The 27,578-nt window shown below is 38.3% G+C and overlaps 1 protein-coding gene across 13 annotated transcripts in view; it reads right to left on the bottom strand.

Annotated features, from left to right (window-relative positions):
- Nucleotides 1-27,578, bottom strand: part of cacna1g (calcium channel, voltage-dependent, T type, alpha 1G subunit) — a 177,541-nt gene that overhangs the window by 60,659 nt on the left and 89,304 nt on the right. For all 13 annotated transcript variants that reach the window (XM_053238660.1, XM_053238658.1, XM_053238666.1 and 10 more), the window contains exons 6-14: nucleotides 21,668-21,827; nucleotides 20,276-20,561; nucleotides 19,162-19,254; nucleotides 17,157-17,982; nucleotides 16,600-16,979; nucleotides 2,846-2,997; nucleotides 2,314-2,499; nucleotides 1,833-1,947; nucleotides 1,559-1,714 (exon numbers count right to left, since the gene is read on the bottom strand). In XM_053238660.1, coding sequence (XP_053094635.1) covers nucleotides 1,559-1,714; nucleotides 1,833-1,947; nucleotides 2,314-2,499; nucleotides 2,846-2,997; nucleotides 16,600-16,979; nucleotides 17,157-17,982; nucleotides 19,162-19,254; nucleotides 20,276-20,561; nucleotides 21,668-21,827 — 2,354 coding nt within the window. The remainder of the gene's footprint in view (nucleotides 1-1,558; nucleotides 1,715-1,832; nucleotides 1,948-2,313; nucleotides 2,500-2,845; nucleotides 2,998-16,599; nucleotides 16,980-17,156; nucleotides 17,983-19,161; nucleotides 19,255-20,275; nucleotides 20,562-21,667; nucleotides 21,828-27,578) is intronic.

Here is a 27,578-nt window from a genome sequence, read left to right as displayed (position 1 = left end):
TACACGCTAGTGTAACTGAGATCACACCCATTTCCATGAACTGATTGCGTGGAGGCATTTGCTTGAAGCAGTGGCCGAGGCAGTGCGGTGCTGCCAGGGCTTAGGTCCAGGACCTGCATCTCTCTCCTTAACATATCTCATTCATCTGATGGTCTCCCTGGCAACCTCGACACACAGCAAAGTTTAGCCAGCGAAAAATAAATGCTGTGTTTGAAGGAAAAGATGTGGGTTAAAAAAAATTAAGTAAACCCCTTTGGGATGTGTTAGGCAAAAGGAAAGAAGTGCTTTGGCAGTGGAGTAACTAAAGTTGAAAATGGAGGTATTTTGGAATGTACTTATTTTGTGAAGGCAAAAAAAAAAAAAGCATCAGGCTAATTTTCTGGAAAATCTTTTATTATAATAGATCATTTATTTTTGATATCTTTAAAGTGGCTAAAATAATTTCCTCTGTCATTATGCAATAAAAAAGCAGACAAGACAACCAGGCATGTTCACCTTAATGACTGGTGATACTTTGAGCTCCAGCCACCACATTCTGGCCATTTAACAATGTTTAGTAAAGCAAATTCAATGGCACAGTTAAGTGTTTAGAAAAGAATAATGTTCCATCTGGTAACTAAAGTTGTTATCCATTAGCCTCAACAAGACCTTTCTGCAATTAGTAAATGTTTTAGAATCACTTGGCCTGGATCTATCAATCTTGTAGTAAAGTTGTTTGTAAATGTTTTTCGTAAATGGTTTCCAAACTGAACTAAAAATCCCCACCAGATTCACAAGTTTCTGACAGAAATGTGTATATTAATTCAAACTATTAGACTATGTCTAGAACAGCTGCTGAGAATGGTAAAAATGTCTGACAGACTGACTTTTCCACTTTGAGATTCCATTTTCACTGTAGTGTTAAATGTGAAAAATGCACCCTTCATCATTGGCTGTCTAAAGCGAGAAGATCAAAGTGGTTGTTTTTACAGCTTGCGGTGAGAGAGATGGTGTTTAATTAAAATGGGGTAGAAGCCAGTCTGCACCTCTTTTCAAAGAAAACCCCCTCCACCTAAAAATGATACATGGGTATAGCCTTCATGTCTGATTTATCCAGGGGTTATCCTTTTCTTCCCTTTGTTTTCTTTCTGTCTGTATACCTGCCACAGAGGAATAGCTGCTATGTGTTGGGTGATAAGTGCTTGCATAAGACCAGAGAAAAAAACCAAAGGAGAAACCGAAGGGAGGAATGCGAGACAAAGTGCTCTGAGGTGAGCAAGAGCACGGAGCTGGCATGAGATTGATGCTCCCACAGTGAAAACGCAACGAGGAACTCATCAATGCCTGCTGAAAAAATGAAAACCATTAGAGAAAAAGGAGAGCGAAGAGAGAAAGAAGAGGAGTACAGAGAATAGCTGAGGGGAAAAAGACAGACTTGGAATATGATCAGCAGGAGAGGAATGGAAAGAATGAGAAAGACAGGCAGGGGTAGGGAAGGAGGAGAGCAGAAAAGGAAGACAGAGAGCCAACAAAAAGTAAATGATGGAGGGAGAGAGTGATCATTTGAGGATTGCCCTACCTCAGTCTGGAAGCCCTCCACTAAGATAGCCACCAGCAAGTTGAACAGCACATAATTCCCAAAGGTCATCAGGGCGATGAAGTAGAGAGCCGCCACAGGTGAGGTGGAGGCCATGCCATTATAGAGAACCTTATTCCAGTCCTCCTGGGTGAGGATCTAATGATGGCAGTCAAAGATTCAACACTCAGCGCTCTTCTATTTTTACAAATATACTGAAATCAAAGCTGAGTTGTCAAAGACAATAATGCTTTCATGTTATATTGGGCACAATTACCTGAAACACTGTGACAATGGCCCAGAGCAAAGAGTCAAAGTTCTTGCGGTCGGGCATTGTGTCACCATCTCTCTCTGAGCCAAACTTACACCCAAACAGGTGCATTCCCAAAATACTGTTTCAAACAGAGTGAAAGTTTTCAGCTTGTTAGAAATTCATAGAAACTTCATACAGTTTTATCCAGTGGTACATTTTATGTAATTATGGAATTATTGTGGAATTATTAGGTTGTGTCTGACTTTTGGGAAAAATATTAATATATGTGAGAAGGTTTACACCAAAATATTAACAAATAAATATATAGATACCACAAAATATGTCAGAAATATTGAGAGTCACAATTTTGTGGCTCAATATCTTAAAATCACAGAATTGTCAGCATCTTATAAGTTTCAATATACAGACTGGCATTTCTGGGGGTGTGAATTAGAGCTAACAGTGGGTTTTATACATAACTGGCCTCCTTCTCACTCGTTCAGACCTGAAGATGAAGATAAAGAGCATCAGCAGCATGCAGAAAGTGGCCACATTGTCCATAGTCTTCATCAGAACCACAAGCTGTCTCTGTAGCGCCGGCATGAAGCGCACCAGCTTCAGCACCCGCATCAACCTGAAGGTCCTCAGCACTGACAAACCCCCACCCTGCTGGCCCACGATCTCCCACACACTGCACCACACACAAACACACAGACATCTTGTAACTTACAATATACATGCAATAATCTTAACTCCTCTGAGATTTCAAGTATCTTCATATAAAAGAGGCAAATTCATAAATATCAGTGCATGAATATGAAATCAAAATCATCATCCTGACAGCTGACAGTTACCAGACTGAACAGCTACCAGCTGTCACAGGCTCAGTAATGGCTGCAATTTGTCAAGGTGCCACTATTTTGAAGTAACTGCCAGAAAGAATTCTAATAACGATGATGAACATGACAAAATATTACAGCTGCAGTGATGCTGACAGCGTGCTTCTAAACTCCTGCATTGCTGACACACACACATACCTTATTACGACAATAATGCCATCAAAAATGTTGTAAGGGTTCTTGATGTAGCCGAAAGGGCCATACACCAGCAGCTTCAGGAGCATCTCCAGGGAAAACAGACTGGTGAACACAATATTACTGATCTCCAGCGCATTGGTTAACTCATCAGGCTGAGGCACATGGAAAACAAGAGAACAAGAAGGAAAGGAAGTCAGAAATACAGCAGTTTTAGAACAAACAAAATGCTTTAACAGATCCAGAGAGAGAATATCATTAAAAACTGTAGAGGCAGAGATGGGAACGTTTTATTACAAATGATTAATTACAGGCTGCACGCTGAAAATACCATACTGGCAAAACAGATTAAGAGATCAATATTTTTTCCCCACTGGGTTGCTTTAAAAGTCATTATTCTATCATTTTAGCTTATGGCACAGGTTTCTGTGGTTTATAGCTTATATAAGAGTATATAAACAAACAAATAAATAAATAAATCCACAAGCAGTGATCTGTGGGGTCCAAACAACCTTCTGAAACATTGCCCCAATGCCCAGTTCTTGCCAAGTTATATAAACCAATATAAAGTCCATAGATAAACAATAAGAATCAATAATCAATAATAATCAATGCTAATCTGTACTCAATGCTAATACTTAGTGTAAGATTGTGATGGTGATGGTGTCCAAGCTTTTGAAGTAAACCAGTCACCATTAAAAATCCACTTAGCACAACGATGCAGCTGATACATTTCAGTTCAATCAGACTTACAGTTTCTGAGAAACACCTATTTCAGCTTAGCCCCCTGTTGATGACCATGCCTCAGACTTTGCTGACCTGCTCAGAACCTTGGCCTAAACATGCCTTTCAGGTTTCATGTGAATCCATCCAACTAGTCTTGAGTTACAGCTGTTTGAGTAAACCAAGCTCTCCCTACTAGGATTAATTGGAATGTGGGAGCCATATTATTTACAAATCTCAACATGTTTTTGATAATTATTAAGATTCAGACTCTGCTGAGTAATATGACACAAATACTGTAAAGATAGGGCAAAAATCCTAGGACTATTCTACAAAAATAAATTTATGTATTCAGCAAAAGAATTAGCAGAAAATATAAAATTTTTATTGCACACCTGTTTTACAAGACATATGGGTGTTTTTTGTGTGCAAAAACATGAATTGTGCTCCCAGTGCTCAATCTGATAGAGATCAGTTAAAAGTGGAACCTACTATTCAAATGTAATGACGATAGCTCAGTGTTAACCCTGTCAAATGCCTGCTTAAACCTGATTACTCAATGGTGGTCATGTTTTTTAAGTACTCAGGTCATCATCATCAAAAATCCAGTTACAGATTAGCATCGTCATGTATGACCACGCCCCATAATTTACAAATGATGTCAGAATCTTGTCCTGTATATGACTTTTGTGCAAATCCATACAACCAACTTTTGGTGCTTGGACCCCTAATAACAATATTAACCATGTTGTTCATGACAGCAGCAGCACTTACATTATCTATGTAATAAGTTATCTAAAGACACACACACACACACACACACACACACACACACACACACCAGGCCCACAGCATTCTTTTTTAAATATAGGGGTATTTAATGAATGTCTAATGCTCTAATGCAGGAGTGAGGAGGACAGTATGATAGTGGTACTGATATTGCAATGCATTACATCATGATAAGCTTGTCTGAGAGTGTTGCAGGATTCAGTGTGTGTCAGTTATGTTAGGACACTGACCAACTCCATTGTTACTCACAAGAACTTCTTTCCTGCTTTAACCTGGTTTTGTTAGAAATGATATAAAATAAATCCAAAATATATAAAAGTTGATATAATCTACATCATTTTGGATTATTAAATATAATTATATTCACTTTTCACAATTAATCCATAATAATATTATTATACTATTCCATATATATATATATATATATATATATATATATATATGATGGAAGCAGTCTGCTGCTGCTCAGGGCGTGTAAGGAAAATGAATGTTGTATTTAGTGATCTTAACAGAATTAGCACTGCAGGATTAATAACATCAGTGTAACACATTAAACGCATTCCCTCACTGTTTAACACAGCACCTCAGTTTACAACCCTGCTGCATTGAGCAATCAACATCATGCTAATCAAATCTCTCCAGAACAAGTCAACTGTAAAGAAGAATTACTGAAGATATAATGGTTTAAACGATGCTAGTCTCACAGGGCCAGACATAATTTCTAACAAGAGTACATGTTTGGAAACAGTTTTCAGAAAATGAGTTCAAACATTGCTATGCTCCCAGACTTTTCCTTTAAAACTCAGTCTGTGCACTTTGAACATCCGGAGGAGTAAATTTGTTGTTTGACTGAACTATCTTTGGCTTGCACAGCTGATTTGCATTAACTGATGTCAAAACATTATATATATATATATATATATATATATATATATATATATATATATATATATATATATATATATATATATGAAAAAAATTATACATATAGGCAAAGCTCACAGAGCTGAAAGTGATAAAATAATGACTAAATAGTGAAAGAGCACCTCCTAAGGCAGCAGTGTGCTAAATCCTCCAATAAAGCAGCTCAGTCAATGCAGCTCATTGGATAACACAGGCACACGCTAACTCTTCCTCCTGTTATATGCAGGAATTTGTTTCATCCTGAAAGAATAGAGTCTTATTTGTCTTAACTGATGGATTTCTTTTAGTCATTAATATGAAACTAAAGAGTTTCACTAAATTTTCATTAAATTCATGGGTGCATTTGAAATAAGCTATTATAATAATAAAAATAATAAATATTAATCTGTATATAAAATTGCAAACAAATATAAAACATATATAAAGTTGTGATTATACTATAGATTGTAGCCAGTCAGTTGAGGTTCACATTATAAAGTCCTCATATCCTATGCATGTTCATATACCACATTTCTGTTTCAGCTGTAAAAAGGCCCAACCAGATATACCATTTTGTTCATCATTATAGTTACTTTCTAAAACAAGTCTTAAATGCTGGAAAACTAAATTTTCATAATACAAAAAAATTATGTCTTGTACATAATTTGAAAATTGTTGTGCCACATTGTAGCTCTAACATGATAAAAATTGTTGGCTCTTAAAATGAATCATTGTTAAAATCATTAAAATCATTGTTTTTCATGCCATACATTGCCTGAAATGTTTTACATTTTTGTTTTCATGAAGTAATAGGAATGAATATAATTATATTTTGTTCATATGAACAACAAAAATGGCTAATTGAGTTTAGCGTAATCTAATTGAGCTGAGTTCTGGGAACAAGGTTTTACGATGGAGTGTGGCATTACACTCAGTAAGTCATGACACTTTATTTGTTGTAGTTTTGGTTCTGTACTTCAGAACACTGGATTGGGAGTAAAATGTGTGCTACATAAACAAAGGGCTGATCACCTGGTAATTTCTTACTAGGTAATTTCTTAGCCAGCTGAGTATCATCACACCTTTAATCAATACACAAGATTGTATAAAAAAAAAAGATCTAGTACATATTGATTCTAGAGGTGACATTCTGAATCTAATACTGAAGTCTTTCAATATGAGGACAAACAAAGTGATAACGTCAGTAAGACAAGTCATTATGAAAGTAAAACATCAGCCACAGCCATAGGTAAAAATGCTAGGAGTGTCCAAATTAACTGTTACAGGCCAGATCTTAGCATTAGCAAACATTAAAGCATTTGGTGAAAATTTATATTATTGCATTTTCCTCTTTTCCTCATCACAAAACTGCCTCAAAAGACAGGAACCACATCAGCAAGTCTAGTGATAATAGCTATAAACCTCTGTTACTTGTTAGATATATTACCCTTGTAAGTGGAGTACCAAAACAAAAGGAAGAAAAGTTGGACAGCAAATATGTATTGGCTGATTGACTGCATTCTGGGTAAGAAAAAAAGTTAGATCCATTTTTTTTGGGTTAAATTATTCCTTTATATAAATCAAAAACCCAGTCCAGGATGTAATCATAACTGTATCAAAGACCACCATAAAAACAAGAACACATCAGCATGATCTCAGAGGGTTTACCACAAACATCAAACCACTGGTAATCCTCCAGAACAGAACAGCCAGGTCACACAAAAAAGTGCATGATAAAAGGACATTTAAAATCCTGGTATCACTTTGAGTCCCTAGAGATGATACGGTGTGTATAAAAATGGCTGTGACTCACCCAACATTCATCCAGTAAATACTCAGAATTCAAAATGTTCTGCACTTTAACCTCATATTAGATATTATCATTTCATTTTGAATCCACAGCCAAAACAGCAACAATTGCGTCAAGGGCTAATAACTCACAGACTGCGGTGTTTGTGGGTCCTGTAGTGTTTGACATGTTGGGCACACAGTCTACCCAGCAGGAAGCCCTTCACTTCAAATCAAGACCACTTATGGGAAGAAATCAGCACATAAAACATTCAAGCCTGCAGGGAGCTGAGGAAAACTTCCAAGAAGAATAAAAGCATGACCTCTGCATTTATTTCTGTTCTACAGACTTGTTTAATGTAAAATGAAAATAAAAGATTTGTGAGTCCTATGTCACAGTTTCAAGAATATCTGGAAATACAGAGATCGCTTTACTTTTTCTGTATTTAAGGGTCATATCTCACCACCTATTATCTGCCACAGTTCCATCATTCATTCATTCGTCTTCAGTAACTACTTTATCCCGGTTGCAGTGGATCTGGAGCCTATCCCAGGAACACTGGGAGTGAGGCAGGAATAGGAATGCCAACCCATTGCAGGACACCATACATACATATTCACAAACAAATTCGCATCTACAGGTAATTTAGCAAAGCCAGTCCACCTACAGGCATGTTTTTGGGAAGTGGGAGGACACTGGGGAACCGGGAGAAAACCCACATGGACACGAGGAGAACATGTGAAGCTGCACACAGACAGCAACCCGAGCTCAGGATGGAGCCAACTGCCCTGGAGCTTTAAACCTCTAATTGGGCAGTCAGAGAAGGAACGGGACCACAGAGGTTGTTATGGTGAAGATTTGCTACTCTTTCAGTGTTTATCGGAATTTATGAAGGTAACACACACAGCACTGGGTTTGCGTAAATAAACGGTGGGAAACACGGTATTCTCCAGCAGTGGGTAAGTTGGGATTTACTAGTGTTTAGTACACTTCACAAACCCCACTATTCACAGAGAGGAGAACATTCTCACAGGGTGAGCATGGGACCACAAGAAGAAATAAAGGATGAACAGACGAGCCTTAGACCACTGATGGGCTGTTACTTTTCTGCTGCCAAACACACAGAGACAATACGGAGACTTTGTAGTTATATTACTTATTTTTTGGAAGGAGAAACCTCTAGATTATACTGCTCTAAAGGCATTAGGCAATGAACACAACTGTGGCCTTGAGGTTTGAGATGTAAATAAATAACTGTGGATTCTGATAACAAATGAGCTCATATGATTACGCTGTGTAAAGGCATGAGAGCCCAGGTTCTGAAAACAGTGAGCAAAAGTCAGCACGCCCAAGATATAAACCTCTTGAAAAACACTGGCCATCCTTATCACAGTCAAAGCAGCTGATCTAATGATTAGAGCCTGATACTGTATTGGGTACAGTATTAATCATCCTCAGCGTGCTCCAGCACGAGCTTGTCCCTGCCAGCACGCCAGCACTTGATGCAAACCAGACGCCGCCATCAGCCGGCTCCGCCAGAGCAGCAATAACAATGACAGCCCCATCCTGAAGAGCAGTAAGCGGGAAATGGAGAGAACAAGTAAAGCGGTTATTGAAGACAAACCCTCTAATGACAATGTTAAAACTGAACTTTCAAGCATTTACAAGTACTGTGGAGCCAAAAGTCATGTGCCACATTTTTGGCACAAGGACAAGCATTCCATCAGGAGACCGTAAAAGGAAAAGCTGTTAACAGGAAGGAGAATACAGACGACCAGGATTAGATCTGTTCACAATAACCAAACCCTGCCCACTTAAAGGCCTACATCCAGCTCTCTATTTCAGGAGAATGTACACAGATGCCTGTGTACATTCTTATCAGAGGTATTTGAAGTAAAAGGTGAGGATTTGGAAGATTTTTGCTTTTTCAATACATGATATATTTTACATGCTTTTTTTTTTTTTTTTTTTTTTTTAAACTTTAATTGATTTTTGATAGACACTAATCAAATTAATTATGCAATTTTCTGAAATTGCACATAATTGCAAACAGCCTTGGCAGATCTGATTGGGAAAACCATTCATGTAATTAGGCATTATGTTAAGAGTGCCAGTGGAGTGGGATAGTCTGAATACATTACTGATATTAAACCCTTATACATATCCATTCATGCTGTTACTTCCACTGTATAATAAATCAGTGTTTTCTGCTGCTGATGCACACCTGATGCTTTCTCAAACATTTGTTACTGAATACCAGGAGTCAGGAAATTAGTTTGTCAAAGTAAAGGGAAAAACTGCTATGCTGTGTGGCATTTTGCCGGTTCAGCACCACTTGACAGAAAAGTGTCATTGCAAATCAATACAAAGTTATTCAGATTGATTCCTTTTATCCTATGATGAAAGGAATGTCCTTTTTCTGAGATCCCCATCTACAGAGAAAGGGGGCTCAATGAATTGTTTGATGAGTATGAAAATGATGTAAATCATATGCCATGGCCTCCACAGTCACCAAATCTCAACCCAACTGAACAGCTGTGGGAGAATTTGGACTATTGTGTTTGAAGGAATATTCAGTATTTCAGAAGAATGGTGTTCATCCCTCCAGTATAGTTCTAGAGACTTGTAAAATCTGTGACAATGAGCAACAAAGCTGGTCTGGCAGCTTGTGGTGGCCCACCACCTTCTCATACACTTTGAGCCTGATCTGCTAAGCTGTTTGCACCCATGTTCAGGTGTAATTAGTTTGCATTCTGAGGGGAAAATCTTGCGTAATATTATGTACAAAACTGAGACAGGAGCCTAAACATGCAATTTAAGTACCATGTAATGTGAAACACAAAGTGCCCTTCTCACCTGCATCTGCATCTGAGGGAGGATTGCGGAAACAGGGAAGTCAGCGCAAAGAAAGGGTGGAGAAATAGGGAACTTCAGCGGCTGCCAGTTTTGCCAAAACCAGGTGTAAATCAGTGCCTTACTCACTTGCTCTGAGATGTATAGACAGTGATGCCATATGCGTTGATTTGCCTCAGTACTAGGCTACTTTTGAACTTCTGAACAGCATGGGTTGTTTATATTCATTCTATATTTACATTTTCTCATTTGGCTGATGCTTTTATCCACACCTTAACCACTGACCCAACACTCCCCATTCCATATATACATATACATTAAATAAAAAAAAATTTAAAAATAAACTTTTGTGACATTGCCAATTTCAGTGACACAAATGTTATGTTGAAGCTAAACTCAATAACAAGAAAAATGTAATACATTTTTTTAATATGAAGTAGATTATTCATTACATATCTGTCTTTTCTTTAAAATCACTTATTAGTCAAAAGGCATATTAGCTGGATTAATGCCCTTCACACAGCTTAGGGTACTTGTGCTGACAGGAGAGTCTTTATTTAATAAGAAATTCATTAACACAATATTTTCGTTTCATTACAGCATTTCCTTTTTTTGTCCTGAGCTTTGTGGCAGCTCTATGGCTGATCTTTTCCACCACTTCACAGCAGCTTTTAAACCGAGGGAATTACAAGCAAAACTGGTTGTCACTAGTTGTCCAAACTTTAGTACATCAAACAAATCCAATTTCTTCTTTCTTCTTTTTTTTTTTTTGCTCTGCACATTTTGTACAATCCTCCTTTAAATGCAAATGCATTAGGGAGAGAAAACTTGCCATTTACACAACACATACTATACTGCGTGTTTAGGCTCATATGCAGGGCCAAATGCAGCCTAACTACACCTAAAATCATATACATATGACTCTTACTGTGTTGTGTACAGATGAATTTATTATTATCATTAAACTAAAGATGTGAGCAGTTATTATAGATGAGACTTGAGAAATGCTTATAGTGAAAGTCTGTTAGTTTTATGCAGGCTTCAGTCTCGATGGAGCACCTGGAAGCATCTTATTGCACCACTGCAAAACATGATACCAGATCTCCATATTCCTCATGAGGCTTATTTGAGCTAAAACTTTATGCTCCCAATAAAACAGTCAGAAGTTTCTGCAACATTGCGTAGTTAAACTTATTCCACAAGCATAAAAAAATGCCAATGCTACACTCAGTAAAATATTTCTGATACAAAACACTTGCTAGGGAGCAGTTTTAGAAATAAACAAAAATCTTATTTTCATTCAATTTTAAGACTCTACCCAGATGACCTAAAATCCATAAACATGGGCACAATCCGAGAACATTTTATTTCATGTTTTTCAGCATTCAAATCAATAAACGAGTTGTCCACAAAAAATGCTGGCAAGACCTGAAATGTCTTAAAATGCTCTTAATATTATAAAAGCAAAAGCGGAGTAAATATTTGGAGGGAATATAGGAGAAAATCCTTACAAGGAAGTAGAGAGAAGAAACAGAATTGAATTGAAAACCGTAGCGTATGCTGGTGGAGGAGGCGACTTCAGGCTAACATCATATTAAACCATGTAGTAGTTGTATTGAGATATATATATATATATATATATATATATATATATATATATATATATATATATATATATATATATGCACACACACACATATTATATGCAGTATTGTTTGGATTTATAAATGATCAGCTAAGCTTACTTTATACAACTATTACTAAATTCAGTGCATGTCTGGTCTGCAGTCCGGCCCTTGTTAGATACAATAAATACAAATGTTTACACTTATAATAATAATAATAATAATAATAATAATAATAATTATTATTATTATTATTATTATTATTATTATTATTATTATTATTATTATTTTATACCATGTTCTGATTCTTGTTTGGCTGAAATGTGTGCGTTCAGTTCATTGAATGCACAGGCAGTTCCAGTCAGTTTAATCACTGTTCTAAATTAATGCACTGCCTATAAACAGTGGTAACAATAACCTATAGTTACAGTTGCATACAGTAGTTAAACTCACAGCTTCATTGTTAGTAGAGACGCGGCACAGACGCAGGTAATTCACACATGCACAATTTCTCTCTCTCTCTCTCTCTCTCTCTCTCTCTCTCATTCTCTCTAATAACTATTTATTAAAATTCATTCAAATAAATGTAATCTTATCGCACTACTTTATCTCCGTGTATGATTTAGAGCGAGAATTCTAGATCTAATGACCTGCATATAAAACAACTAATGAAAATTAACCGTTATTTTTATCCTTTCGGTCAAATTTTGCTCTGCAAACATCAGTGACAGCTTTAACTTGTCAGTGCTGGCAAGTGACCATGGTATAAGCGGGCTAGATGCGCAAAACAATGCACTCCTCGGAGGCCTCCACTTCACACTGTGCGGTTCTTTGCCTCCATGTTGTTGTGCATTAAAATTGTGTAATGCACAACTAGCCACGAATTATCCGTGACATATACTACTTTAAAATCCCTAATATATGCTAGACAGCATATGCATGATTTGATTCTAAGGATATAAACATGAAATAATTAAAGTTTAGGCCAGAAAACCTGTTCAACTTTGGTGTCAAACATTTAAGCACAATTTTTTATCAATAAAGCCAATAAAATCGCTCGTCAGGGAGCTGAAGTGCAGGGGTTTACACTGATAATAATAGGATTACAGAGTGTATCAGAAAGTGAAGTCAGAGGCACCCTCTTGTCTGTAGTGACACTAAAGGCTTCCACTCATGCATCAGTATTTGACCTGTTAAGAATGAGAATGAGAAGGAAAGTGGCCTCATAAATTGCTGCTATAATCAGTACCATTAAGAGGCATCCAACAAATATTGAGCCTTGTTCTGCACCACATGTGAGAGAACATGTAACAGTCCGTACTATAGGCAGGGCACAAGTGCTGAAATCCACGGCTAATAAAATTACAACAGTGTAAGAACAATAAAAGCACTTCATATAAATTAAAAGATATTGTATATTCATCATCACTGAATGGTGGAGGAAACAGTCTATTACTCTTTGAATGGGTAATATTATATGGGGAAACTAGATACCCATGTCCCAGAGTTCATCTGCAGGCTTCGGTTGGGGTTAGAAATAAAGTGCTGGGCACTTAGCATATAATAGTGAAGAGTTCTTTAAGACTCTAGATGTATTTATTTTTTTCAGTTTGGCAGTTTGGAATGATATATTTTTTCAGATTATAGTCATAGCACTAGCTATGACTTTAATCACCACCACCCCCCCACCGCCCTTCTCCCCAGTCTCCCCAGTCTCCCCAGTCACCTGCCAATTCCCACCTGAACCTACCAGCCAGGGAGGGTGAAGACTAACACATGGTTCCTTCAAGACATGTGAAGCCAGCCAACCCGCATCTTTTCAAACTGTGTAAGTGCCATCTGCCCTCTTCCACATGCATGACCTCATAGACTACTGACAAAGAAGTATCAATCAAAAGTATCAGTCAATTTTATTCTTAAAAAGTATCAATCAATTTTTATTCTTAAAAAAAGAAATAATACGAAGATAGTACGCAGAAAATGTTGTTCAAACAAAAAGGCTTATTTCAAGAACTTCCAGCAGTGGCCACCCTGGTAGCAACTCAATGAATAGTCTGCATCCCAAATGTGACTTCCAACCTCTGCTGTAAGCAAAGTGAAGAAACCAGTGTTCTTAGAGAAGTGATGCATAATGTCAAAAGATGAAAGAGCAAAGCTCTTGAGTCACTGTGAAGCAATTGTCTGCTTAACAGAGGTTTAAAGAGTCCTCCACAGGAGAACACAGGGCCATATCCCAATCCAAGCCAATAAGCATAACAAGAAAAGGTGGTGATAAGAAGACTGGGCCAGTAAAAAAGAGAGCAATAAAACCTCCAGGACAGTAAAAGAGAACAGATGCAATTAGGCAGGTTGGCATCAAGTTTTATTTGCTCAGGGACTAGGTCAAAGAACCCGAGTAACCTTGTAAATCCACATTCCTTCTTTAGGCCGTCTCCCGTTTTCCAGATGGGCCACAAGATAAAGGCAGCTTTCTCTGCCAGAATTCTCCAGCAGTCAACACTAGAGGAGATACAGAGAAGGGAAACACCATCCATGTGTGTGTGTGCTGCCTTCCCTCAGGCTATCGCTAGCGCCACAGGAGCGAAGCAAAGCCAATGAAGAGCATGAGCTCACATTGCCTTTCTTTCAGGTCCAGCACATTCACTCAATAACAAGTCACATGCTCTCGCACACCAGTCCAGTTCAGTTAACCCACCAGCTCTCATGCAAGGTTCAAAAGTTCACATGCTTGATGCAGTGACTTCTGGGATTAAACAAAGAGCAGTTGTTAAATATGATCCATATTAGAATAAGTCAAGAGAATGATGGATGTTTTCTTGTTCAAGAATTAACAATTTTCAGACTAAGGGAAAAAAAACACTGTCACATTTATCAGAATGTCAAACTTCTGTGAAAGGCAGATAATTTTCCTCTCTGTTTGCATCCAAGCACTGGGCAGCAACTTCAAGCAGCAAGTGGGCATGAACGAACCATGGTGCGTGCCCCCCGGATGATGTGGAAGACTGCAAGGCATGCGAGCACACTGTGTAAACACGGGACGATGAGTTTCAGATGTGGCTCGGCTGCCCTCTCATCAATTCAGCCTTCACACTTGTGCTCCTCTGCCTGCATGGACCAAATTACTCCACTACAGTAAACAACATGAGCATAAGATGCGTGAAAAGCCTGGAATTCCACAAGCCTCAGGAAAAGTTATACAAAGGGCAGGGAGAAAGAAACCGCTGATAGCGTGCAGATCAGAACTCCATCTGCGCACAAACATCTATCAACCGTCACCTACAGTACCAGTACTGAAGTCTGAAGCCTTTGCTAGTTGAATAATCAGAGCATTGCATCTCTCTGGTGAGTGAGAAAGTTATTGAACTGCTGCCACAGTCAGCTGGGGTGTGAATCATGTTCCTGAGAGGACCTTTGAAAGTGTGAGGTGTTGTGTTGTCTAAACTTTTAAATGTAGGCGATACATTACAGACACCAACTCTGTTATTCCACAATGAAAAGATTAATACGTAACTCTCATCCTTTTTTCTTGTGCTTCTTTTCGTAACAAAGGAAGACCTTTCATTTCTCAGCAGTGTCATCCTACAAGCCATTAAGCAGAGGAGAGATGTGCTACCTGCTGCTATTCATCTCACACAGACACCTTAAGCAGGACACAGTGGAACATGGACAGGTTTTAATCCATTGAAGGATGGCGTTTTGTGACACAGGAAATATTTAAAATTTATTTAGTACTCTATTTTGTAGTTTGTCAAGTTGTCAGGTTTTTGTCAAGTTTGTTCATCCTAGGGGTGTTACGGCTTTTCACAGTATGATAACCTAGTCTAAAATATCACAGTTTCACAGTATCATGCTATTAATCAGCCATTTTAAACACACAAACTGGTGGTGAAATTATGATCAAGTTGCATGAGATAAGCAATCTCTGTTTAAATCACAGAAATGGGAGTGTGTTCATGCATATTTGTCACACTAAAATTCCATGCCTGATACGTACACCTCATATTATTATAATATTTGTTCCTTATTATAAGTGCTTGCTATAGGGCTCATGGCCATGCAAGTTGCACTTAATCATTAGCAGGTCACGTGACAATAAAATTTCAGTTGGCTTTACCTGTGCTAAGATCTCAGAAACTTACCTAAAACCCCTGGAAGCGTTGCTTCTCTGAAGAGTCCTATTAAACCTTGTCTATATTTTATTGTTCTGCTCTTTAAATTCAGTCAATATGTGTCTTCATTTGGGTTTCTCAGGAGACAATAGAAAAGATCGAGTGCTTCCTGAAGTGTCTTTATACTGAAGAAGAAGCAACGGGATCTTTACCAACATGCCATTTTGGACAAGAGATATATTGCCTAGGGTTATTTCTACTGGTTAAATTTAATGAAGGTAAAATGCAGAATAATCTTTCTAGACACATGTATTTGCTGCCGATAAAAAAATTACTGACGTGACGGATTTGGACAGGACTAAAATCCCAGAGATATTCCAATAAAAATTACATTATCCCACCTCCCCATGCACACATATTCCAACCCAAAAAGTACTTTAGAAAGATCATTTTAATTATAACACTTCCATAAAATCTCTTACATTGTCAGTATTTATCACGTTGGCATTATAAGATGAAAGAGAGAGTGGCTGCAAGGAAAAGCACACCTTTTGCTGAGCCAAAAAAAATAAAGATGGAAGTGCATTTTAATCTGTATTTGAAGTAACCGTCTAATCATAGGACTGTGACGCCGTGTCAACAACCCTAGCATGGAGTTTTCCAAGTGACTCAAGAAGCACCATTGGTCAGCCAATCAACTATCACTATCTATCACTCCATCATACCCTTAAATACATGGTTGTTTTTTAACTGTCCATACATACAGTCTTAAAGCAATCACCTGTTTTAGTCATTATAGCACTTTTACCTTCACAATATTCCATGAAACTATATGAAAAGGTTAAACGTGTATGACTTCAGATGCATCTTTCTGTTTTTAACACATCTTCAGCAAACAAGTCAACCACCTAGGATAAGTAGTACAGTTAAACATGATAGATTTATCTTAGTTTGACAAGCACTAACCTGCTCATGGTACTCGATTCCCATGCTGAGGGTATTGATGAGGATGGCGATCATGATGCCTCGTCCAAAATACTTGCTGTCTACAATCTTGCGGAATGTGTCACACACCAGTCTCCAGAAGTGCACTACCTTTGCTGCCCGAGCACCTAATTTAAACTTCTTTTTCCTATTGGGGTCCCTGCCATCCCGATAGTGTGCGTCTTGCGTGAATTCATACACTCCCTCGCTGTCTGAGTCTGCAGTCTCGTTTGCTTCAGTTCCCTCTGAATCATTACCCATTGATTTGATACAGTAGGGGCAGGTCTCAGGGTCAAACATCAGCATAGCATCCAAATTTGTACCACTGCAGTTGGTATTGGAGAGCTTGCGTGAGGAATTCCCTGGAATGTATTTGGTAAATGATTAGGCTTTAGACATATAAAAGCAAGTTTAATTTTTCCAAGCATTCCACAAGACTTGACGGAAGTACCTCCAAAAGGCATCTATCAACTCATCAACTGACATTAACAGAATGGAAAGAAACCCATCATAGAAATAACTCTGGTTTGTTCATTTACCTGCAGGCCCTTGTGTTTCCAGCAGGCACTGGGATGTGTTGATAGGGTTTGGAGGTATGTTGAGGTTGCTGAGGATGTTGGCAGTGCAACAGGCTCCTCCAGGATCCAGCGCCCTCTGCCTGAGCTGTTCCAGGGCTACACGAGGCTGTAGAGTTGGATAGTTCTTATGCACTGGTGCGGCAAATGGCACTGAGTTCCTCTTGTAAGCGTGCAGCACTGGATGGCCTAATGTGGAGGCACGATGTGGCTCCAAGTGGCAGGTCATGTGGTAGGTGCTGTGTATAGATTCAGCACTGCTGGAGCCCAGAGCTGCAGAGCAAGAAGGGGACGGGTCCTGCAGAGGCACAATGGTGGGGAGAGTAAGACGTCCCGTTCCTGCTCCATTCCTGTTGTTGTTCCTCGAGGACACTTCGATCTCCTGGGCACCGTCACTCCGGATATTCCCATTGCCAAGATGGTAGTGATGGTGGTGGTGATGGTGATGGTGAACAAGGTGATGAATGGAGCCCTGCCGCTTCCTGTGCCTTCGTCTCTTGGCATTCGGAGGCTCGGGGGTGGGTGAGGCGCATATCCTGATGCCTGCCCGGCGAGCAGCTGCCCGGGTTAGGTGGCCTAACTGCCTGGTGGCTTTCCGAACAATGTAAACCAGATATTTGAGGAGCTCGTCATAGCAGCTACCTGGTTCTGAGAAGCTGGCTAGGGTGCTGGCGTTTGACATGAATCGCACTCTCTGCTCCTTCATCAGCTGACTTTCACGCTGTTTTGTTTCAGAGAACTGGGTGGCTATGACAACTAGGCATAGGTTGATCATGAAGAATGAGCCCACCTAGAGAAAGAGAGAGAGAGCAGGCAACTGACAAAAACTTAATAGCAGTTTCAGCACAATTTAGTTTTGCTTAGTTCAATTTTTTCCCAGGAATATGTTCTAGTATGAACATAACATTATGCAGTTACTAGGCATTACAGAGCAATCAAAAGCTCATAATACTGGAGAAGTGTAAGTGATTGCTGCTACTTATTCTTGACTCTCCTGGAATGGAATAGCTAAAAGGCTTCGGGTAGGGAGTAGACTGAGTGTTTAGCATTAAATACATTACAGCTAATACTGTTTCCCCATGGACAAATAACACTTTTACCCACTCCAGCACATGTGTCCCTGTACAAATGTAACACTCATTTCTTCTGACATAAAATGTTCAACATTTAAGAATGTAACCCTGAAGAAATTCTCCTGCAGATTCTCCTGAGGTCTTCAAGTCTAACCCATATGAAAATATTATTTATACCTAATATATTACTGAATATTAGTCAATATATACCTACTAGGGGTGTAACACAATGCCACTATCTGGTGAAATCTGTGTTTGTTTTATACTGACGGCTTTACAGAATAGCTCCCCGGTATGGGATAGTTGACAACAATAGCCATATAATAATATTTTATCTGACTTGATTTTGGGTTTGTTACGTTCCAGAAAAATCAGAAAGGTTCACTGAACATGCTGTCAGAATCTACTACGAAGCTGGGATGCAGTGCTCCTGCAAGTCAACTGGGGGCTTTTCTGCTGTATTCTGTTACAATAATCATATGATTTTCTGGGAAGGTTTTCTTTTAATAACAATGGCGAACAATCCAATATTTTTTTTTAATTAATTACATAATTGTTTATGAACACCCAAGCAGAGATATGCTGCCATGTGCACAGTGCATGGTCTGTGTGGTAGAGCAGTAATTCTGTAAATTAATCGGAAAAAAAAATCTCCCTTGCCAATGCCTGAAATTTTTGGGCTAGTTTCAAGTCTCTTTGTGAGTTTTTTGAGTGGTAATTAGGGTGGGAATTAATACTATTAATATAATCTGTATAATATATTTGCATTCACTCACATCCCTAATAACTAAGTATACATAGAATATATTGCTACTCATGTAGTACATTGTGTGTAAGACGGGCATAGCACTAGATCTTGCCCAAAAAAGCTGTGTGATGGGTTGAAAGCCACTTACTATAATCAGGAAAATGAAGTAGATAAAATTGTAGAAGGAGTGTGCATCCATTACAAAGTACATAATGTCCACCCAACCCTCCAGAGTGATGACCTAAAGCAAGACAAGAAAAAGAATTCAGCTTTCAAGCAATTACACATTCAGCACATTACATGTCTCTTATCCGGTAAGAAAAAAAAGATAATTAAATATTCTGTGCAGTAGTAATGCATGCTACTAATGACCATCACTACTATATGACAAAAATGTTTATTAGATACTCTGGTCAGCTTTAGCACAACATACAAATGGCACAGTGCAGCTGTTGTCTCTGAATTCAAAAATGCATCATTAGGCAGTGATGAGATCCCCGAGCATGACCTGGAAGACCAGCAGACTCAGGGGAACATCCTAGTGCAGATATGCTCTCTGATACTTTAATCCCATCTGTTATTCCTCAAACAATCAGATGGAAAAGAGAAACAAATCTCCTGTAATCTTTAGAGCAATAGTACAAGGTGCTGTCGGACAACTAATTCATTTTAGAGCCATTAGACTTTGAGGCTACAGTATTGGCAGCTCGCACAGCAACAATTAAGCCTTCAAACCCTCTCAGTCCTCAGTATGTGGCAGTATCCTAAATATTTAATAGATTTCTATTTTAATTTTTCTTCCTAAATGTGACAAGCATCCCTACTGAGACTTCCGTGGCACATAACCAGCAGTTTAATACCATAATGCATCGAAGAATTAAGACTTTAGCATTGATTTGTGATAAAAGGTTATCCAATGTTAATGGGGACAGCTGAACACCGTCATCGTATTCCATCCAGTAAATGAAAGAGCTATTTCAAAACGGCAGATTTTTTCAAAACCCCCAAGTGGCAGCATGTTATGGCTGAATTCAAGTTATTTCTGAAATCAGAATGAAGTGTCAAATTAAAACTGCAATGGCATTTTGATGTCAGTGAGATAAAGGACAGAAGCCATGTTTTAGTATGCAACCTTCTTGTTTTATTACTGAGACAGAGTGAGTTCACCCTCATTCCAGCCTGGTCCTGCTCAGTTTGAAAATCTTTTTGCAGTATTTGGCAATGGTGTCTACCTCAATACAAAATTCATAGTGAAAACTCACCTGAAAAATGGCAATCCAGGCATAGCCTATGTTATCAAAGTTGATGGCACCCTTAAAAGGGTTGACATCCCCAGCAGAGCAGTTGGTGTAGTACTGGTTCCAATCAACACATGTGGTGTTATCCGTGCTGTTGTAGGCTCCCATATCCAGCTGACATTGCAGACCGTCCTCATGCAACTTAGGTATGGAGTTGCAGTGGCGCATCCCATTATCCCCCATCTGAGAGCAGATGAACGGGCTCTCATCGTCAACGTGGTAGTAATTGGGCAGGTCTACACTTTGGGGACTGATATACATAGAAATGGCATATCGATTTTAAACATGGCAGTTCAATTCAACTTTAACAGCATATTCATAATATACCTGAAGCATTAGGTAATTCTAGGAATTTTAATAACAGTTCATCCAGGACTGTAAGGCTGAAACTTGTTCTTCTGTGGTGCAGTAAGTTCTACAGAACATTCTGATGCTGAAACTCATACATCAACTATATGACAAGATACGAGCCAGAAGATGATGCAACTAGAAGAGACACTGAGAGAAAATACATTTCTCTGACCAATGTTTCAGAAAAATCTCACCCAACTTGCCACAGCATGTGACTCTGTCTATCGTAGGCGTGCACATGCAGCTACAATTATCAAGCATGTATGTACATAACCTTTAAAATGTGTCTTGGGAATGCTGTGACCTACAGAAGTGTGAGAGGATTGGCTTATCAAAATTGCTGTTTTATGAATGAACACTGCAGCCTTTTGGTTACTCTGTCATGTAGCAGCAATTGTGTACATCATTACCAGTGGCTGATCAAATTTGGACCTCAGCATCTCTTATGCTGACCAAGATCTAACTAGCTCCACAGGGTGATGGGCTCAATAAGGACTAGCTCTAATGGAGCTTTGCTCTGACAGAGCATAATTGGGCTGTCTGTTGAAACATATTCACCTCTGAGTGAAAGGGACACAGCAAATTAGCAGCGCAAATAGCTTCAATTACCTGTTGGGACAAATGTGGCGCATGTGGATACCTGAAATATTTATTTCTTAACAGTGATTTACAACTTTAGGACATATTTGCTGTTAGGTAATCACCACTGCAAGACAATTTGGGATTCAGTTAAGCTAAGACATTATTCTCTGCTTTTGCTGCTTAAGTCACTATAGCCTTCTATTACAGAATGTAGCCAAAGATTACAGTACTAGAGTTCTCACAGCATCCAATAAGCGAAATTCATTCATGGGGGAATTTCATTTTCAAAGAGTAGATAGTGTTGGTTATGCACTACTTTGATGATGTGATATGTAGCACTGTAGTATATGGGCATAATAATACAAAAGATTTCATTACAATTTCAGGATTTTTAGTCTTTTAACTAAATCACTGGACACTTACACAGAGAAGTTCACAGGCAGGAAGCAGCGGTTACGGAGAAGCCCCGCCCACAGCTGGACCCCAACAATCCCAAAGATGAAAAAGACAAAGAAGCAGAGCAGCAACACATTGCCCAGCATAGGGAGAGTGTCCAGCAGGAGAGTCACCAAGATTCTCATACCTGCACAACAAGAAGAGTATACTTGCTGCTTACTTGTCTGTAAAAACAAGAACCATAATGCACACAAAGGAACAGCTTCAGCTGAACACATGCCCTGTAAAAGCTCAATAAATGCACAATGCTCTGTATTCTAACACATCCTTGTTTATGAGGGATTATTGTAGACCACATGTTTATGCTAGGTCATAAAATTCTTAGCAGAGCAAATATATCCACTGAGCTGAGTCTGCATAATGTCTTCTGGTAGCCTTGTGTGTGCGCTCTGGGTGGATTTGTGAAGCCAGGTGAGTAGAGAATAAACCATGACAATCAATGGAAGCGTAATCCGACATGAGCCCCTGGCAGCCTCCTCTAAGCAAGGGGACATCTGCAGCCTGCTGAAACATACATTTTTAGATTGGTATAAGCAGCCAAAATAAATTTTAATAATGACCATAATGGATTCAGGTGGGTTTATAGAACCCATTCTCGTGCTACCATGCCATTGTTTTTAATCATCTCAGAGACATGTTCTGTGGAATACTTGCCTGTCCATGTATTTACTAGTAAAAATGTATTTAAAGTAGAAAAAAGTACAGTTGTAAATGTTTGAGAAAATAACCTCCCAAACATCAGTGGTACTATAATCACCGCTAACCTACCGTACTGAGATGGAAGATTTATGCACTCTGCTCATTAGTGACACCAAAACATCTAAGGCATTCACCCAAATACAGCAATTCACTGAGTATCTAAGAAGCACTGAATCATCACCATTAATTATTTCCTCTGAAGAGCATTTTTCTCTACAAGAAAAAAGACTATTAAAAAAAATTCTATATGTTCTCTCTGAATTTTTATAACAATAACAATATAAATATCAGGGGGAATAGTATTCAATGAATGAAATGCCAAATAAGGGGAAGTAATTTCTAAAAAAAAATAAAGGATCAATATTTAATTCCCAAACAAAGAAACAAATTCAAGTATTAAATTATTAATCAATAAAATATGTTTATAAGAAAAAAATTAACAAGATGAAGAGCTTAAACAATTAAATTCAGGATTATTGGCACTCATAATGAAAACACCAAAAATAAACTTGATTTCAACTATAGTTCCAGTAAAGCTTAGTGAAGTTCAGACACCGTAGCCTGTTATTATGGAGGCATCTAATAGTTGATTTGGAAATTTTAAAATTTCTCCATCATCTACTTTTTTATGACCCTGGTTGTGCTGAATAACATTTTAACTGTATATATATATATTTCTGAGAAATTAAAAATATTATTTAAAAATGTATGCATGCAGTTGATTTTACATATATAAGTAGTACTGTTCAGGTTTGGAGAATCCTGAACATGCACCACTATCCCAGAAAAGTTCACATAAGTTTACATAAGAATGATTCAGGTACAGAAAGGTTTTAATCATTAATCTTGTCTATTTATTGACCTTCTAAGATGCCAGGGGCAGAACTGTTAACTGAAAGATGTTATCTCAGAGATTATCTATCACATTAAGAGCACTCTGAATACAAGTCTATAGGCATGAAAAGGTTACTCCTGCTTTCATTTGTCTAAACGTCTTCTCTGAAGACCCCCTTTTAAAAACATATTGAGAAATACACTAAAAGGACCTTTAAATATCTCCGCTAGCTTATACATTCCCTTATAAAGCCATTCCAGGAGACAGGCCTGTGGAGGTCCCAGAGCAGCAGTGGAAATATACCCATGGGAGAATCTGCACTTTTGAGTCATTCGCATATGCCAAACAGTCTAATATCAAAAGCACACAGGGAGGAGGAACGATAAGCAATTTTTTTAGGGTCATGGCCATTCTAATCACCCATGACATGCATACAGTATATATCGTCTGCTGGCCTATGGATTAAGAAAGAAATGCTTAACATTAAATTAATACTTTCAAATCATTAAAACTTTCCTATGAATGCATCACTTAATCAGATAAAGGAGTCTATGTACAATAGAAGATCCAACTAGCAAAATGAAAGAGTTCAATCTTTCTAACACTAATTCAATGTGGTTTGGAAAAGAACAAATCTTACTCCAATTTCTCTCTAAACAACATTCATTGAGATGGTGAAAATGGATCTGCTCATGATTCACAACCTGTATACCAACAGTAATCATGTATTGATTCATATATTCACATTCCCAGCCTTCTATAAATCACTCTTTCCTTAGATCAGTTATCTTTGTTGAAACATCACTTGCGCAATTTACGACTTCTCACAGGTCTTTTCTTTTTACTTCTAGCTTTAGTTTCTTCACCACAACTATGCGCACTAAACACACACACACACACACACACAGGGTCCCATTGTGTGTTTTAACTAAAAATGGATACATTATTCAGAATGAACAGATAATGTGTTCTAAACAGATATAAATAAGAGAAACGCTATTCTTTTTTTTTTTTTTTTTTTAATCTTGCCAGACAGCAACGTTCTCAGAGCATCTGGTTGAGACTAGAGCATGAGGGATGGTATCCCATGGGAAGCAACAAAAAAGTGGGGAGCTTTTGGTTACATGCAAGCAAGCAGTCAGCTATGAAACTTGCGGGACATAAAAAAAGATTAAGTACATTAATTAATTAATTAATATGAACGTAAGGTGCTGCACGATGTATTTACAGTGTTAATTCATTATGCTGGGAGTTTGTTTATATTTTGGGAAATAAACCAACTAAATTCATTAAAAAGTATCACAAGAAGGTGCAAACAAATAATAACAGCATAAAAAAACAGTCCTGCACACATCTATTGACCAGTGTAGCTGATGGAACTGTCAGAACCAGTATTAATAGACCATGCTAAATCTGTTTTTTTTTCAGTGTTTTAGGTGTTTCTAGAGGCATAGTGGAAGAATTAATATTTTCATTCATAAATCAAGATTCATAAATATTTTTAAAATATATTTAAAAAAACAACCTTCAGGTTTAGGCCATGCCCAGGTTTTAACCTGAATACATTCTGTTGGTCTGTTAATTCTAGCTTTGGTATCATTACCTCCCACTGAAACACCTAGTTACTGTCCAACTGTCAGTAGCTAGTAATTGGGCTTTTATAATCCCATTATGAAACACCCCTTTCATTCATCATAGGTGGTGCAAAACGTAATGTGCAAAGATATTATATCTATATCACTGCCTGTGTTTCCCTGAGTGTCAGGTTCTTTTATTACTGCTATACCCTCATCCCCATAATCCTAAAGACTGATCACCTCATGGCTCAGCTGCTTTCTCTCTCTCTCTCTGTCTCTCTCTGTATATAATGCTCTTATTTCCTGCATAAATCTGCATGTCCACTGCCCCAATTACTGTCAGGCTTCCTGAGATTCCATAACTCCTGCCATATGCTGACTGGGGCACTTTTCTTCACTCCAAATAATAATGGGTCACTAGTGGATGACCAGAGAAATTTCCAATCAACCTCCAACTGCCCACTGAGTATACACACATAGCTATATCCAGTGTGGGTGTTATTGTAGTGAAGTCCAATGTTTACAGACAGGCGAATCCACACTTTATGCAGATTAAGCCAGACAACTCCCCTGACAGGCATTTGCAGACCAGGCAAATATGTTAAAGCTTTCTCTGGTATGCCCACAAATAAGAGCTTGCTCTGCTCTCGTTGCTTGCATTGCACAGCGGTATTTTGATTTGTGACTGGCAGGTTGTTTTTCACCTTCATCAATCAAGCCACAGAAATGGAGAACAACAGCAGAAGAGAGAACAGGAGGAATATAAAGGTGAAGGTAAAGGCACAGAGAGAGAGGGAGTCAGAAAAGCACTTAGGAGCATCTTAGGATGGGGAACAGAGGAGTTTTTCAGTTTTTTGTAGTGTGAAACCCTATGGGTAGTGTAATATAGATTGACCATTTAGCTTTCTATTTTCATGCCAAGGAATTTAAAGTTATTCGAGCACTGCCTCTGTTTTGAGTTGGACAACCAAATGATGGATGGTGTGACTTTGCTTCCTATTACGTTGCCTCATGTTTTGATTAGAGATCTTAAAATAAGTAGAAAAATGACAAATGGGACTCATGGGTATCCCTACAACTCCCATTTTTCAAATAACATTTCACAGCAGGTGACATACAAATTATTTCCAAATTAATTCCATCATTAAGCCTTTAATTAACCTAAGTGATTCTTGAACAGCAAATAAGGTTGCCTGCTCCCACTTGGCTGGCCCCCACACCTTTGACTGACACCAGTATTAATTATGCAGTAGTACAGAGAGAAGTGGCTATGCTGTGCTCACTCTTTTAAACTCTTCACTCATCACACTTATGTGTGCTACGTCAGGACCGCTGGGTTTAAAGTGACACTGATTGTCTCTTTGCTTGAGTAGGACACGGTAGTGCCTCATGCTGTGCTAGACAGATAGCAGGATTGAGACAGGCACAAAGTTTATGAGCAATTTACTTTATATTGATGGAGCACTGGTGAAAAAACACTTGGCTGGATCAGAACCCAGTGAGCCAGACAGATGCAAAATCAGATCAAGGACCTTAGTCAAAATCCTAGCTGGGTCACTCACAGCATTTTAAATGAGCTTTACCATTATTTAATCTGAGCGTTACCACTCATATTTAGAGTCCTCAGGAGGAATTGGAGACATGAAACTCGTTAGAAACATGACATTCCTGAGATGCTGTGAGACACCCTGAAAATCCTACAACTATTTACAGTCAGAGCTGCTTGTGTTGGATTTGGCATGACTTTTGGGATGCATGTGTCATCACGATGTACTATGTCATCATGCTCCAACATTAGGCAGAAAGAAGGTGTGGATACTATCTGTGCTAGTACATTTTAAGTACATTTATGTAAAATGATTTTAAGTAAAGTTAGTGATTTTAAATGAAAACAATTATATAAGGAGGTGTAAGCTCTAACCGAATAGATAAGATAGCTGATACCTAGCACTGTATATTTGGTGTATTTTTGTACTTCACACTTGGTTAGATCAAGTGAGAGGAAGTGCCTGCTTGCCTTCAATCTGTGTAACTAGGTTATCCTTTACTCTGTGTTTCAGCTAGCGAGTAAACATTGCCTGGCTAGGTCGCTAACAGTATGTCATAATGCTGTATAAATACAACTTATAATTACTTATTTTCACACATCCCCCTAGCAACTATTCTTAGACACATTCAAGTGCCACCTTCCTAAGATTTTGTCTTCATAACACTACTATAATAATGAGACTACTTGTGAGCAATGTTCCCTCTAAATTTATTTCTTGCTGAGCAAATCCTGTTTCTATTGGGCAGATACTTCTGCCATTGGAGCAAAAAATATGAGCCACACAGACTGCAGCTGCTCTGCCCCTAAATGGTTACCGTTAGTTGGCTAACCTGGGAAGACAACTCTCTGCAGCGCCACTATAGTAACAAGATTAAACAGGTGATTTAATAGCTAATGTAGCTACCTAGAATTATTTGTGGCTGGGAATAAATTTGGGTGGCAGTGGGATTGTGTCACTTTTGACATCAGTTCCTGTTTGGGCTTTCATAAAATAAGAAAAATTGAAATGCTGTTATGAGAGTCAAGTGTACCTGTGGCTGTACTGTTCCGCAAGCGTCTATCAGTTACTCCAGTTTATTAAATTTTTTATTCACATTTGTGTGTCAATGTTGTGCACAGATTAAAAAAAATTTCTGCATGGGAGCATCATCAGAAGTGAGTGATCACATATGCACGCAGTTCAGTAGGAACAGTGCTGATGAGTTGTAGTTATGCATC

Source organism: Pangasianodon hypophthalmus, chromosome 12 (assembly GCF_027358585.1).
Source record: "Pangasianodon hypophthalmus isolate fPanHyp1 chromosome 12, fPanHyp1.pri, whole genome shotgun sequence".
Taxonomy (NCBI): domain Eukaryota; kingdom Metazoa; phylum Chordata; class Actinopteri; order Siluriformes; family Pangasiidae; genus Pangasianodon; species Pangasianodon hypophthalmus.
This window is presented reverse-complemented; position numbering and strand designations above follow the sequence as displayed.